The sequence below is a fragment of the Simochromis diagramma genome, unplaced genomic scaffold (genome assembly GCF_900408965.1).
Source record: "Simochromis diagramma unplaced genomic scaffold, fSimDia1.1 OVJJ01000596.1, whole genome shotgun sequence".
Lineage (NCBI taxonomy): Eukaryota > Metazoa > Chordata > Actinopteri > Cichliformes > Cichlidae > Simochromis > Simochromis diagramma.
In genome coordinates, this window is record NW_024387245.1 from 12,231,071 (window position 1) to 12,244,187 (window position 13,117).

The 13,117-nt window shown below is 39.0% G+C and overlaps 1 protein-coding gene across 1 annotated transcript; it reads left to right on the plus strand.

The window, feature by feature from the left end:
- Positions 1 to 118: 118 nt before the first annotated feature.
- Positions 119 to 12,698, plus strand: LOC120714085 (glycerol-3-phosphate acyltransferase 4-like). Its single transcript, XM_040000128.1, has 14 exons — positions 119 to 228; positions 1,296 to 1,418; positions 3,043 to 3,181; positions 3,306 to 3,384; positions 7,677 to 7,968; positions 8,045 to 8,119; positions 8,214 to 8,303; positions 8,496 to 8,589; positions 8,686 to 8,801; positions 10,950 to 11,005; positions 11,096 to 11,181; positions 11,264 to 11,392; positions 11,484 to 11,563; positions 11,811 to 12,698. Exons 1-14 carry the CDS (start codon positions 119 to 121, stop codon positions 11,965 to 11,967), a joined length of 1,626 nt encoding a protein of 541 aa, XP_039856062.1. The 3' UTR covers positions 11,968 to 12,698.
- Positions 12,699 to 13,117: the final 419 nt, after the last annotated feature.

Sequence of the window (13,117 nt, forward strand, 5' to 3'; positions counted from 1 at the left end):
CACCAGTTCTTCTTTTTCATTCTCTGTAAAACCTAGAGATGGTTTTATGGGAAAATCCCATTTGATCAACATTTTCTGAAATACTCAGACCAGCCTGTTTGGCACCAACAACTATACGATGTTCAAAGTCAGTAAAATCTGTTACCAAAACTCAGGTTCAAAAGTTAAAAAAGCATCACCAAACATTTCAGGAAAGTTTATAAATGAGCCGTGGAAGTATGGAATAAGGTAAGAAATGAAGATAGGATGGAAAACAAGGTGCTAGTAGTTTAAAATCTGCTCAAAACTGACTTCATATAGTAGAAACAAACACACTGTAAGGTGTGTTTCCCTTTCCTATGTTTTGTTTTATACACACTTTCATACAAACTAAAATGAAAACACACAAAATGGTGTTTTGTTCCCTTGCATGAATGACTGAATGAATGAATAAATTAAAAAGCAAATAAACCAATACATAAATTTAAATAGAAAAACAGTACATTTAGATTAGTTTAATATGTGAGGAGTGTCCTGACATTTCAAGTGGCCTGTAGCTGAACTTGTGTTTTGCTTTCCTTACAACTTCAGTAATTTTGGAAAATTAAACTTATGCTCAGTACATGAGCCCAAAGTTTCTCCATGCCTCCAGTGCTCCAATGCAGTTTGCACATCTGCCCAGCTTCATCCTTGTCTTTGCAGTTGGCTGTTGTGGGTTTTTTTTTAATATATAATACGAGGCATTTTAAAATTAATGAGTCGCAAATACTTGGCAAATCTACAATATTTGCTTTTTTAACTTCAGAAATATCACAATAAAAACACCCAGGACACAACACCAAATGATCAGATAGCTGTGATATTTCTAATATAGACGGAAAATAATAAACTGCAAATATCAGTGATAACTGATGCAGGTGTAACAATGCAGCCAGTCGTATACATGTTATTTTAAATGGGTGGTTTAGAAGCGGGATGGGTGCTCTATATCACATTTTGTTCATTGGTGCAGATTAACTTCATTTGTTTCATTTATTTATTTAAAAGGGACAATGTAATTTAACATAGTCAGAAAATAAAGCATAAAACTGATGTAAATAACAGTAGCTCCTCATAACATTGTCATCTGATTTGGTTTTCCAGGTGGGAATACAAAGCTGTAAGAACCTGACTTCATGTCATCTACAGTGTTTTCTGGCATATTTACTGTAATCAGATTAATACCACGTTCAATCCACAGTGCAGTGACAGCAGCCCTCATTGGCCACCTGTTGCCTTGTTAACTCTATAAAGCTCTGTCTGCCTGTGATCTGCAGCCACAGCATGCTGCTGAGAGGCTGCACAGGCAGCACAGTGTCAGAAATCCCTGTTCTTCAGTCCGGACTGTCCAGATGGAGCACCACCTGTCACGGTAAATCGCGGGGTAAATCCAATGGCCGGTAAGAACTACCTTTAGTACTTTTAGACTTCAATGGCTAAAAAGTTCATTATTTAAATTAAGGTGTGATGATTATAAAACATAAACTAAACTTGTTAAAACTCATAACAGATAGGTTTGAAAAAATTGAAAGAAAGAAGTAACACTGCTAAGTCTGCTAAAGTAACATTAAATGATTGTTCCTGTTTGTATCCTCGCGAATGACCACCTAAAATATCCCTGGCTATTATTCATCAAGCACATTTGTGTGTTTTGATACAACATTTATCATTTATATTATGTATAAGAACATCATATCCTTTTTTTTCCTGTGAAAGGTCAGACTCTTCTCCCCTGCTACCTTTTCAACATAACTTTTGTTAATAAAATATAAAAGCATTTAAGGTAAAACGTTAAAATAGTTTATGTTCATTTCGTAACGAATTTCCTGTTCTTGACATTGCCTTCCCTTCCCAGTTATACAATAGGGTGCACCAGGCTCAAATTCTTAGCTCATTATCTATCAGTCAATCACACAGCAACTCGGTGCATTTAGGTATGTTCACATGGTGAAAGGTGATTTAACTGTTCTACTGGGGAGTTTCTGCACAATCGTCTCTAGGATTTATACAGAATGGTCCAAAAGGAGCAGAAGAGGACCACATAAGGAGACACTCCTGGCAGCTAAGAGTAGAAAATTGAGCTGTTTCACAGGGTTCTCCAAAGTGGACGACAGAAAAATTAGAAACATGTTGACTGATATGATGAGTCTTGGTGTAAACAGCATGGAAGCAGAGATCCATCCTGAATGACAATGTCTCAAATGACCTCCACAGTCACCAGATCTCAATCCAATATTGCACCTTTGGGATGTGATGGAACAGGAGTCACATTGTACATGTGCAGCTCACAAATCTGCAACAACTGTGTGATGCTGTCATGTTAATATGGACCAAATATGGACTACTTTCCACATCTTCTCGAGTTCTTCTCTCAGCCCTTGATATTTCTCCAGCTTCTCGTGTTCCTTCTTCCTGATGTAGCTATCACTTGGTACAGCTACATCTATCACTACGGCCACCTTCCTCTGCTTGTCCACAACTACTATGTCTGCTGGAAGTCCCACAGGATCTTAGGTCATTCATTCTTGACAAGCCTAAGCGGTGTGTCCCTGACATACTCACGGATGTTTCTTGGCTCATCCTGGACAGGTTCTGAGACTCACTAGTCCTCGGGCTTCTTTCCACTAAGCGTGCAGTCGCAGGGTGTTGGATTTGAGTTAAAATCCTCCGTGCATGGTAAGGAGCTTCCTTGTGGTCCTGAGGTAGGTTATTTGCTCGTTGGGGATTTTTGGGGATCAGGACTGCCTCTCGTTTGTTAGTAGCTGGTTCATTTATGCTGCCAGATGCTTAACAAATTAGCTTCTTCAGCCAGTAGGCGTGAATCATGTCAGGGCCTGGTGCTGTCCAACTCTTCATACTAGCTCACCTGGAATTAATTCATGTCAATCAGTGGAGGGTATTTATGGCCAGCTTCACCATCATCTCACCGCCAGTTCATCTACTCACCTAAGCTGGTAACAGGCTCGCCCTCCTTGCTCGCGTTATAAATTATTGTTTATTTACCTAGTTTTCTATGTTCCCTAGCTCCACATCAAAACTGACTCACCTCTTGGATACTGGACTCCATTCCTACAGGATCTTTTCCACTCCCCAGGACAAGCGTCCCCAGGACAAGTGTCCCCAGGACGCTTATCACACTCATCTGTCTGCCCTCCTGTCACCAGTACTCACGTGTATTCTGGAAAACACAGGCCAGCCCATCTCAGTTATCACCAGCCAGCTGCCTGGAACTCTGTCTCCCCCGCCCATATTGTTGCACCCACTAACTCTGTTCTCTCTCTCCTCAGTGTGACCCCCGTGACCACCACACCACGTGTCTCCCATTGTGTAGCACCCCTCTTGTCGTCATGTTGAACATCATGCCAAGTATTGTGTTGTATGTTTAGTCAAGACAAGTTTCTAGCTTCAGCCTCACGTCAAGTATAGTATTGAGTGTTTCTTTCACCACAAGTTTCTAATTCTTGTACACCACATTAAATAATACCTTGTGCCTTAGTTAAATAAAGCATTTGAGAACTTTGAACTCTGCACGTCTGTCTTTCACTTGAGTTCAGTTCTGTACAGGCCCTCGGGCCCCCTTGACAGTATTGCTCACGTAGCTTTTGTAACCAGTTTCCAGATTCAGGTTAGCTACTCTTGCACTCAGTGCTCTGCCACACTTGGGGCTTGGTACCCAATCTCAGATGAGGGTGATAATATCTCCCCTATCTTAAACCTGGGGTTGAATATTTACGTCTTAGTTATCCTAAGATGCATTTGCTGTCATCACAGTAAATAGATAAACCTTTCCATTATCTTTTCATATTTGTGCAGCTGTACAAGCTTCTAGCCAGTCACCTGCTCTAGTGATACTATAGTGAGGGAACCTCAAATGATTCTGTTATTAAAATTATTCTGTGCATCTACACATTGATTCTGACAGCAATCAAACATGTTCCAGTGTTTGAAGACAATCAGCTTACAGCTGTGAGCAGCAGCCACTAAGCCATTCTTCAAAGGATGGAAGAAACTTTTGGCTTACAAAGGCTCTCAGAGAAAAGTCATTGTTTATTTGAAAAATCAGATGTTTTTTCTTTTTTAATTTTCATGATAAGTCATCTGAAAGGGAGCCCCAAGTGTGCTATTGCATCTCTTATCATGGTATTTTGTGCTGTGTTTGCCAAATGGTGCCAATGACTTAATGACTTACTCCATTCTGATTTCAGACAGCATGGCTTTAAACAGCACAGACGACTTTCCCTGAAGCTGAGTGTTTCAGTGTGGCACACACCGTCGTTGTTCTCCGTGCGATAACAGCATGCCTCCATTTACATGGGCTGTTCACAACCTGCTGTGCAGGTGTCTCAGCATCCCCGTCTCTGCGTGGTTCACTCTTCTGTGTCTCTTTATCATTGTGCCAGCTGTACTCGGAGGCTGTTTTAGTATCCGCAGCTTGTATTTGAGGACACTTCTCAAGATATTTGAGGTGAGCTTGATTTGGGTGCCTAATATCACTAAAAAGGTACAAAATCAAAATCCTTTAAGTTCATATGTGTTTCATTCAAAGACTTTCTAAATGATAAAATCTGGATTACTTAATGATCATTTATTGTAACCCCTGAGTTTTTAGCAAAGTACATTTAATCATGTTGATTTGAAAAATGCATTACAACAACAAAAGGCGCAAAGAGGATGGAGGCCTTTGTTCTTAAGGCTCAGAGGGACTGTTAGAAGCACAGGGGATGTTGCTGCTGCTTCTTCGGGGAGTAAGGCTTAGTGACTCCACCCTAAGAAGAAGCAAGCATTTACCCATGTGATAAATTCTACTACTCAGGAGAAATGTAATCGTAATTAAAGCTTAAGGAACATGCACGAGGATTGCAACTATTTTTGTTTTGTTTTGGTTTACGGGCTGGAGGACCAGGTTACAACATGGTCACCCTGTTTGGATGTACAGTGATGTTTTATTTGCAGTACATGCCATTATGATACTGTGACGATGATATAATGTTTTTTTAAATGTCTTCTCTGGTGCAAACATCATGTTCCTCAAAACTGTTTTGTTTTTTTAAAACAGTTTTTTAAATTTTTGGAAAAAGGTTGGATTGGAGGTAAATTGGATCACAATATCAGAACTGTTTCTCGAGTTTCTATGCTTTGTTTTCTTAGCTGCAGGCTTCTGAGGCAAACTTGGTTTCCCATCCTTTTCCTCAGCAGAGCTTTAGTCTCCAGGGAGCATCTTGCCCAGTTTCATTACTTTGATCATATTTTTGTCTGTGCTTTCCATTTTCTCGTTGAATCTGTGAACTTGAAGGTATTTTGGAGCCCTATAAGGGTTGTTACTGCTTATCTAATGCCACAAGAACAGCCTTTGAGAGCTCAAATAGAATAGAAAAGCCCTATATAAGAATCAGTCCATTCACAGCTGCTTGTCAACAGAAGAATGAATGCAGCGGTAAATTGTTTTTATATACTTGTTTTTTTTTTTGTTTGTTTTTTTGTCCTAAATTAGTGGGCAACCTTACGAATGGAAATGAGAGCAAAAGAAAAAAATCAGCAACTCTACAAAACACATACAAATGGTAAACCTTTTTTTCATATATTGATCAGCAGAGGTGGGACCAAGTCATTGTTTTGCAAGTCTCAAGTAAGTCTCAAGTCTTTATCCTCAAGTCACAAGTCAAGTCTCAAGTAATGTCAGGCAAGTCAGAGTCGAGTCTCAAGTCACCGGTGTAAAAATCCGAGTAAAGTCACAAGTCTGAAACTTTGAATTTCAAGTCCTTTCGAGTCTTTAAAAAGAAAAAGAAAAAAAGAATGTTGCAGTTATATGCTAAAAGTAAATATTAGACCATGTGATTTCTAAATCTGTGTTTTTCTCTTTTTTTTTTTTTTTTTTTTTTTTTTTTTTTTAAATGACATCAGAAACAGCAGTATGCGACATTACGTGATGGCAGAGCTTCAGTTCATCCTTTGTCATTTTTTTTTTTTTTTTTTTTTTTTTTTAAATAAATAGGACAGGGGGAATGAATGAGAGAAAGAGGGGGAGAGAAAGAAAGAAAACCAAAGGGGAGAAGAGACGGTGAGAAGGGGGGGGAAGAGAGAGGAAAAAAACAAAAAAACAAAAAAACAAACAAAAAAAACTCCTGGGTCACCTGTATGGAGAAAGAAAAAACAAACAAAAAACAAACAAACAGAGGAGACAGAATCTGTGTTTTTCTCAACACATGACGAAATAGTGAACTTAGAAAATATACACAAATTGTGAAATTGCACCTCTATAAAACCCAGCTCAATTAAACCTAGCTCCAAGAATAATTTTCACCGACAGTTCTGAGATAAGCTGCATGTTATTCTTGGATGCGCTTGTAGGACCGGCTTTAAAATCGCAGGACAAAAATATCATACACGTTAAAAAAAAAAACTGTATCGCCAACGGAACCTGGACAAGATTTGCTAGTTAGATGAAGTCAGCTATCTCATTGTAGCAAAAGAGAAGCACCACCTACTGTTCTTTATGCAACTTCAACTGTCGGAGAAAGTTGGAAGTTGTTCCATCTCTGTCTGTGATTCTCTTCTTGCATGTTTTGCATATTGCATTTTGGTTTTTTGTTGACTACTTCATAGTTTATGTACCTGAAAAAATAACTCCTTGCAGCATTTTTGAGTGTTTTTTTTTTCTTTTTAAAAAAAAATCAGGTTAATTTGATTGGCTGTGCTACAGCTCACGCACACATACGTACAGAGTGTGGTTTGAATAAATGAATGAATGAATTGAATTAATGGTGCACACTTTCTATATAATATGCGTGTTAAATTTTATATTTGGGGTGAAATATCAAGTCTTTTCAAGTAAACCGGTTCAAGTCCAATTCAAGTCCCAGGTCATTGGTGTAAAAGTCGAAGTCAAGTCACAAGTCTTAGAACATTTTTTCAAGTCAAGTCTAAAGTCATAAAATTAATGACTCGAGTCTGACTCGAGTCCAAGTCATGTGACTCGAGTCCAAACCTCTGTTGATCAGTGTTATGATTCTGGGACGTTTATCTCAGTCATTTTGAAGTGTTTTTTTTTTACTATTTAGTTTTCCTTATGTAATCTGGTTTTCTTGGTTTTCTTTGGGTTTTTATATTCATGTATCTTTTCCCTGCAGTACATTAGTTCTGTCCTTGGTCATAGTTTTGTATATTATACTTTCCTTACTGTTCTGCCCTTTTGTGTCAAATCTCCATCGGTCATGTTTACCCTTGTTTGGTTATTTCCTGTTTTATTTGGGTAACCAGTGTCTTCTGTGTTTTGGTAATTAATTTACTTATCTAGTTTTCCATAATTAGTTTGAGCTGTGCTCCCCTCCTGTCACTGTCTGCCTCAATTACCTTGTGTATTTATTAGTGTATTTATTGTAATTGCGTCTCCCCTCATCCTTTGTGGGGTAGTCCCACTAGCTGTGCGGTCCTTAGTCCCAGTCCTTTTTCCTTGTGGATTTTGTGGACTGCCTGTTACTTGTTCTTTTATTGGTTTAAATGCTCAGGTTTAAACTGAACCTTTATCTACTGCATCCTGTATTTGGATACTCCACAACACCTCACACAGCTGAACCTGACAGTCAGTCATAAATGTTTATTTGACTTGTATGAGTTTTAAACAATGAAATCATTCATTTTTCTCTGCACGCTCTCTGCAGGTATCATAGCCAAAGAATCACCAGCATCTTTGCAGCAGGAGATCCGGGGTTCTGCCAGCTGTCTGTGCTCAGATCATGCGTTTGATATGGCTGATATCTTCTACTTTTGCCGAAGGGGCGTGGAGAGCATAGTGGATGATGAAGTGACCAAGCGATTTTCAGCCCAGGAACTTGAGAGCTGGAATCTGCTGACTCGGAGCAACTACAACTTCCATCATCACATAAATATGAGACTTACATTCCTGTGGGGGCTGGGACTTCTCACCCGCTATGGCATCCTGCTGCCTCTCAGGTATGACTTGTGTCATTAAAAGAACTGTGATTGGCTGGGTGACTGCTCAGGAAACTATTTGTTCTTTTTTCTGCAGGGTTACTCTTGCAGTCACTGGCATTAGTCTCTTCCTATTCCTGACCACCTTAGTGGGGTTTTTACCAAACGCAGCGTAAGTTTGCACAACACCTAAAGTCTCCAGTGTTGTGAGCACCAGCCTGAAGAGATATAAAGTGACTCTGTGGCTACATGCTGTATGTCTTCAGGTTAAGATCCTACCTCAGTGAGAAGGTTCACATGATGGGCTATCGCATGTGTGTAAGCTCTCTCACGGCAATCATCACCTATCATAACAGGTACAGTAAAAAAAAACCAAACAAACATCAGCCTTATTCAAACCCATGGCAGCATCACGTTGTTTGACAGGAAAACAGTTTTAACGTAATGTCTCGATTTAAGATATCCTAGAGACTAATCGGGTGACTTTTTAACAACAAACATGGCAGATTTTCACTATTTTGTACTGTGTCTATGTGTCTTATCTGCAGAGAAAACAAACCAAAGAATGGTGGTATATGTGTGGCCAATCACACGACACCCATTGACGTGATCATCTTGGCCAGTGATCGCTGCTACTCTTTGGTACAACATTTTGTTTCTCTGAGTTGGTGTAATACATCAGCATTTATCAGAGTATTTGAGATGAGCAGAGTTTTTGTTTTTGAACTTGGCTCTCAGGTTGGACAGATGCATCGTGGGTTGCTGGGGATGATCCAAAGAGGAATGGTCAAATCCTCCCCGCACATCTGGTTTGACAGATCAGAAGTCAAAGACAGACACCTAGTGGCCAAGAGGTAAAATTGCATCGTCTTTATAAATAAATCCCCTTTCCTCATGAGAGACAAAAAGTAAATCAGTGTGGGTGACCCGGGATATGAAGGATCAAAACTGCCAACAGAACATATAAGAAAGAAAGCAATCACTCATTTATTCAATGAGTGATTGCTAATAATATTAAGTTAATATTAAAATTAACTTTGAAGACAAATAGGAGAATTCATTAATTCACTAAATATAACATATATTGCTATTTATGTTCAGATTTGTTTTCATATTTCATTTATTTGGTAATTTATGATGTTGTTTTTTGATGTTTACATTTATATCTTTACTATTTCCCATCATTTTAGACCCCATTTATTGACTGACTTTATGTAAAGTGTACTTTTCTTTGCAGATTCATTCATGCATTTTTCTGTTTTAATTTCTGCTTCAGTATGCAAATAAGTGTGCTGTCTTTGGCTGCTCCCTGTTCTTCAAGAGGTCACCACAACAGATTGGTCCTCATGTTTCACTGAGCTTAGATTTCACACCCAGTGCCCTCGCCGACTAAATGTGCTTGGGAACTGCACTGGAGTTGTGTTCTTGTGTTTCATCAGGAGGATTCCTTTTTGGGGGATGTAACCACTTAGGATGTTAATTTGGTTAGCAACAGATAGGAGGCATGGCTGGATAAATACAATACTGTGCAAAAGTCTTGATCCACTGTCCTTTTTAAAAATATTTTTCAAGGAAAATGGGAAATAGGTGCAGCGATTTATTGAAAACATACATGACAATACAGCACATAAGAAAAAACTGTCAGCTTTGTTTTCATTTATTTAAGCAGTCGTCACAAACAGTTTTCCAGGCATCTTAAAGCACGTTCAAAGCTCTTCTTTGGATTATGTTGTTGCTTCACATGGGTTCAATAATGTTGAGGCCTGGGGTCTGGGAAGGCCAGTGCATCACTGATAGTATTGCATTGTGTTTTTGTTTTTAATCAGGTGCTGTTCTGGATTGGCAGTGTGTTTGGGATCATTGTCATGCAAAACAATGAAGTTAGTCAGATACTTTCCAGATTGTATTGCATGGTTTATTTAAATCTGAAGCTACTTTCCTACTTTCATAATTTTGTTGATTTTGACAAGATCATCAACAGCACTGGCTTAAATGCAGCCACAAAGCATGAAAGAGCCTCCACCTTGCTTACAGATGGCTGTCGATTCTCACTGTTGTCCCTCCCTTCTGAACTTATTTGTACACAGCACAGTGGCAAAGATTTTAACCACAAGCTTCAAACTTGAATTCATCACTCCATAAAAGACATGTCTCCACTGATTTTCATTTCAGTTCTTGTGTATTTTGGCATCCCTCAGCCTTTTCTCCCTGTTTCCCTTTCTAAAGATTGGCTTCTTGACAGCTGTCCTTCCACTGAGACCATTTCTGATGAGGCTTCAGTGAACAGTAGCTGGATCAGCTGAAGGCCCAGATGCATCTCACATGTTCTGTGTCAGATCTTTGCTGATTTTTTTCCTATACCTCAAGGACATTAATTTCAGATACTGTTCATCTGCTTTGGATAGCTTTTTAGGTCGGCCATTTCTTCTCTTTTCCTCAAACTTTTTAACAACATTACGTGTAGACACAACATTGGTTCGTCTATTGTGTTAGGGCATTATTAAGTGGCTTAAAAAAACATTATTGTGAAAATAGTCAGGGACAAGAACTGGACTCAGAATGAGTGAAAAGGCAGCCAATGTGCAAAAGAAAAATTTCGGAAGATCTTCAGAAAGCCTGGAAAACTATTGCTTAAGAGCACTTGAAGAAACTATAAGAAAGTCTAGAAGCTTGGAAGCAAAGCATAAAGCATAAATGAGGGGTGACTCAAGACCTTTGTACAGTAGATGCAATAAGAGGGTGTATATAGTTATGTGTGTATTTGCATATGCATGTATGCATCATATCACAGCCAAAATACTGTGTCAGGCATTTACCACTGCATGATTCCCACTGTGAGTTTCACTAAATTTGGTTCACGTGATTAAAAGTGAAGTATTCAGCAGTCAGTGTAATACATTGGTTTCGGCTATTTGTATAATTGCTGTAGGTAAGACTAGATTTAAAGTGGTTAGATTTCAATACAAATATTTTAATCTGTTTGTTCTGGTTTTTCATTTCAGGCTTAGTGATCATGTGGCTGATAAAACCAAACAGCCCATCCTCATCTTCCCTGAGGGTGCGTATCATAATGGGTATAATCTAAGCAGAAAGCAGCCGAAACAGCCTCGTTAGTATTGTTAAAATCCTCACACTGTGTAATTTTCAGGTACTTGTATTAACAACACATCAGTGATGATGTTCAAAAAGGGCAGCTTTGAAATTGGCTGCACTATTTATCCCGTTGCCATTAAGGTAGGAGCTTCAGTCCATTTCCTCCTATCTCCTCATACTGCTCTTACTCACTGCTGACGGGCCGTTTATGGTCATCTTGCAGTATGACCCTCGCTTCGGTGATGCTTTCTGGAACAGCAGTAAGTGTGGCCTGGTGTGGTATCTTCTCAGTATGATGAGCAGCTGGGCAATCGTATGCAACGTTTGGTACCTGCCACCTATGAACAGAGAGGTAAAGCCCTGCCTTAATTTAAACAATTTAAATCATATAATGTTTAATTCATCTTTTTAAGAGCCCGATTTTTCTTATTGTTCATATGCAGGAAGGAGAGGATGCAGTACAGTTTGCCAATAGAGTGAAAGCCGCCATAGCTGCCCGAGGCGGATTAGTAGATCTCATCTGGTGAGACACGTTTATATTTATATATAATTTATATTTCCGAACAATGACGTGTTCATTGTTGGAAAAGGGAAATGTGAACAGTGGTGCAACTGGGACTTAGAAACTGTGCAGTGTTATAGTTGCCCAATTTTACTTGTTTCCTTCAAGCTTTACGGAAGAATTAACAAATGCCGACTTTGCACTTGTAACCGCTGTCGATTCAATGAGTAATACCCCTCAATGTATGTATGTATCCATGTTCTCTCAGGGATGGTGGACTGAAACGAGCCAAAGTGAACAATGCTTTTAAAGAAGGGCTGCAGAAACTTTACAGCAAAGTTCTTGTAGGTGACCATGAAGACCAAAGTGATAGGATGGAAACCCAGAAAAAAAGATTCAACCACAAGACAATGAGGACACAGTGAATGTATGTTATCACTGCAGAGTTTTACTTCTTAAAGAACATTTTACATAAGGTGAATGTAAAATACCACAGGCAGCAATTTGTACAATAGGTGCTTTGTTGGGTACAACTTTCTAGTACTGGGCTGGACCCTCTTTCATTTTGGTCCAAAATGTGCCAAGAAAATATTCCCCACACTGTTACACCATCACCATCAGCCTGAACTGCTGGTAAAACGCAATATGGAGCCATGCTTTGATATTGTTTACACCAAATTATGACTCTGCCATCAGCAGAAACCGAGACTCAAACAGGCAATGTTTTTCCAATCTTCTGTTTTACAATTTTGCTGTGCACTCAGGGACACTCTTCTCCATGCCACAATCAGAGTCACTTAAATCGTCTTCCTTCCTCATTCTGCTACTCATTTCAAACTTCAGCAGATCTTGTACATAGACCATGTACATATTACTAAATGCATAGGATTGTTGCGCTGTGACTAGATGATTAGATATTTGCTGTAACAATGAGTTACACTGTTATTTCTACCAGGCTGTAGACCAAAGAAAATGATTTTATGCATCTAACTATCTATATTCCTGTGTATCCAAGGTCAGTCTAAATGCATTTAAAGTTGTACTTTATTAACTTTTCTCTTTTTTAACTGTTTGCATTAAGGCCAAAAGCTGAACATCTCTGCAACCGTTTTGTGGGCATGTGGGCTTGTTGTTGTATCTGATTAAAACATTTTCCTCTGACTGCAACAAGTGTTTACTACTAAAGCTGTTACATCACAGCCAGACACTTTGGCAGTGCTAGCTAATGTACTAATCGGCTCAAGTGTCTATATGTGACTTTGATCTTTGCTGAATTTTGTCCATGAAAAGGAAAGCGAGATCACACTTTTTCAGGGCTGCTCCACCGTTTAAGCCTTAATAATGAAGAGCTTCAGTTTACTTGTCCTTGACTCTTACAGCAGACTTTCCTCTACAAAGCAAATTAGCCACATTTTGCTTTAAAGTTTGTTCCCTTCCTCAAACAGCAGGAGTCAGTATTTGAGCAGCAATTTGTGACATGGCAATTCATTTACCTTCATCAACAAACATCTAAATTGCTCTATGGACTCATTTAGATAGCAGTGACAAAATAAATAAATTTACCTATGCAAGCGT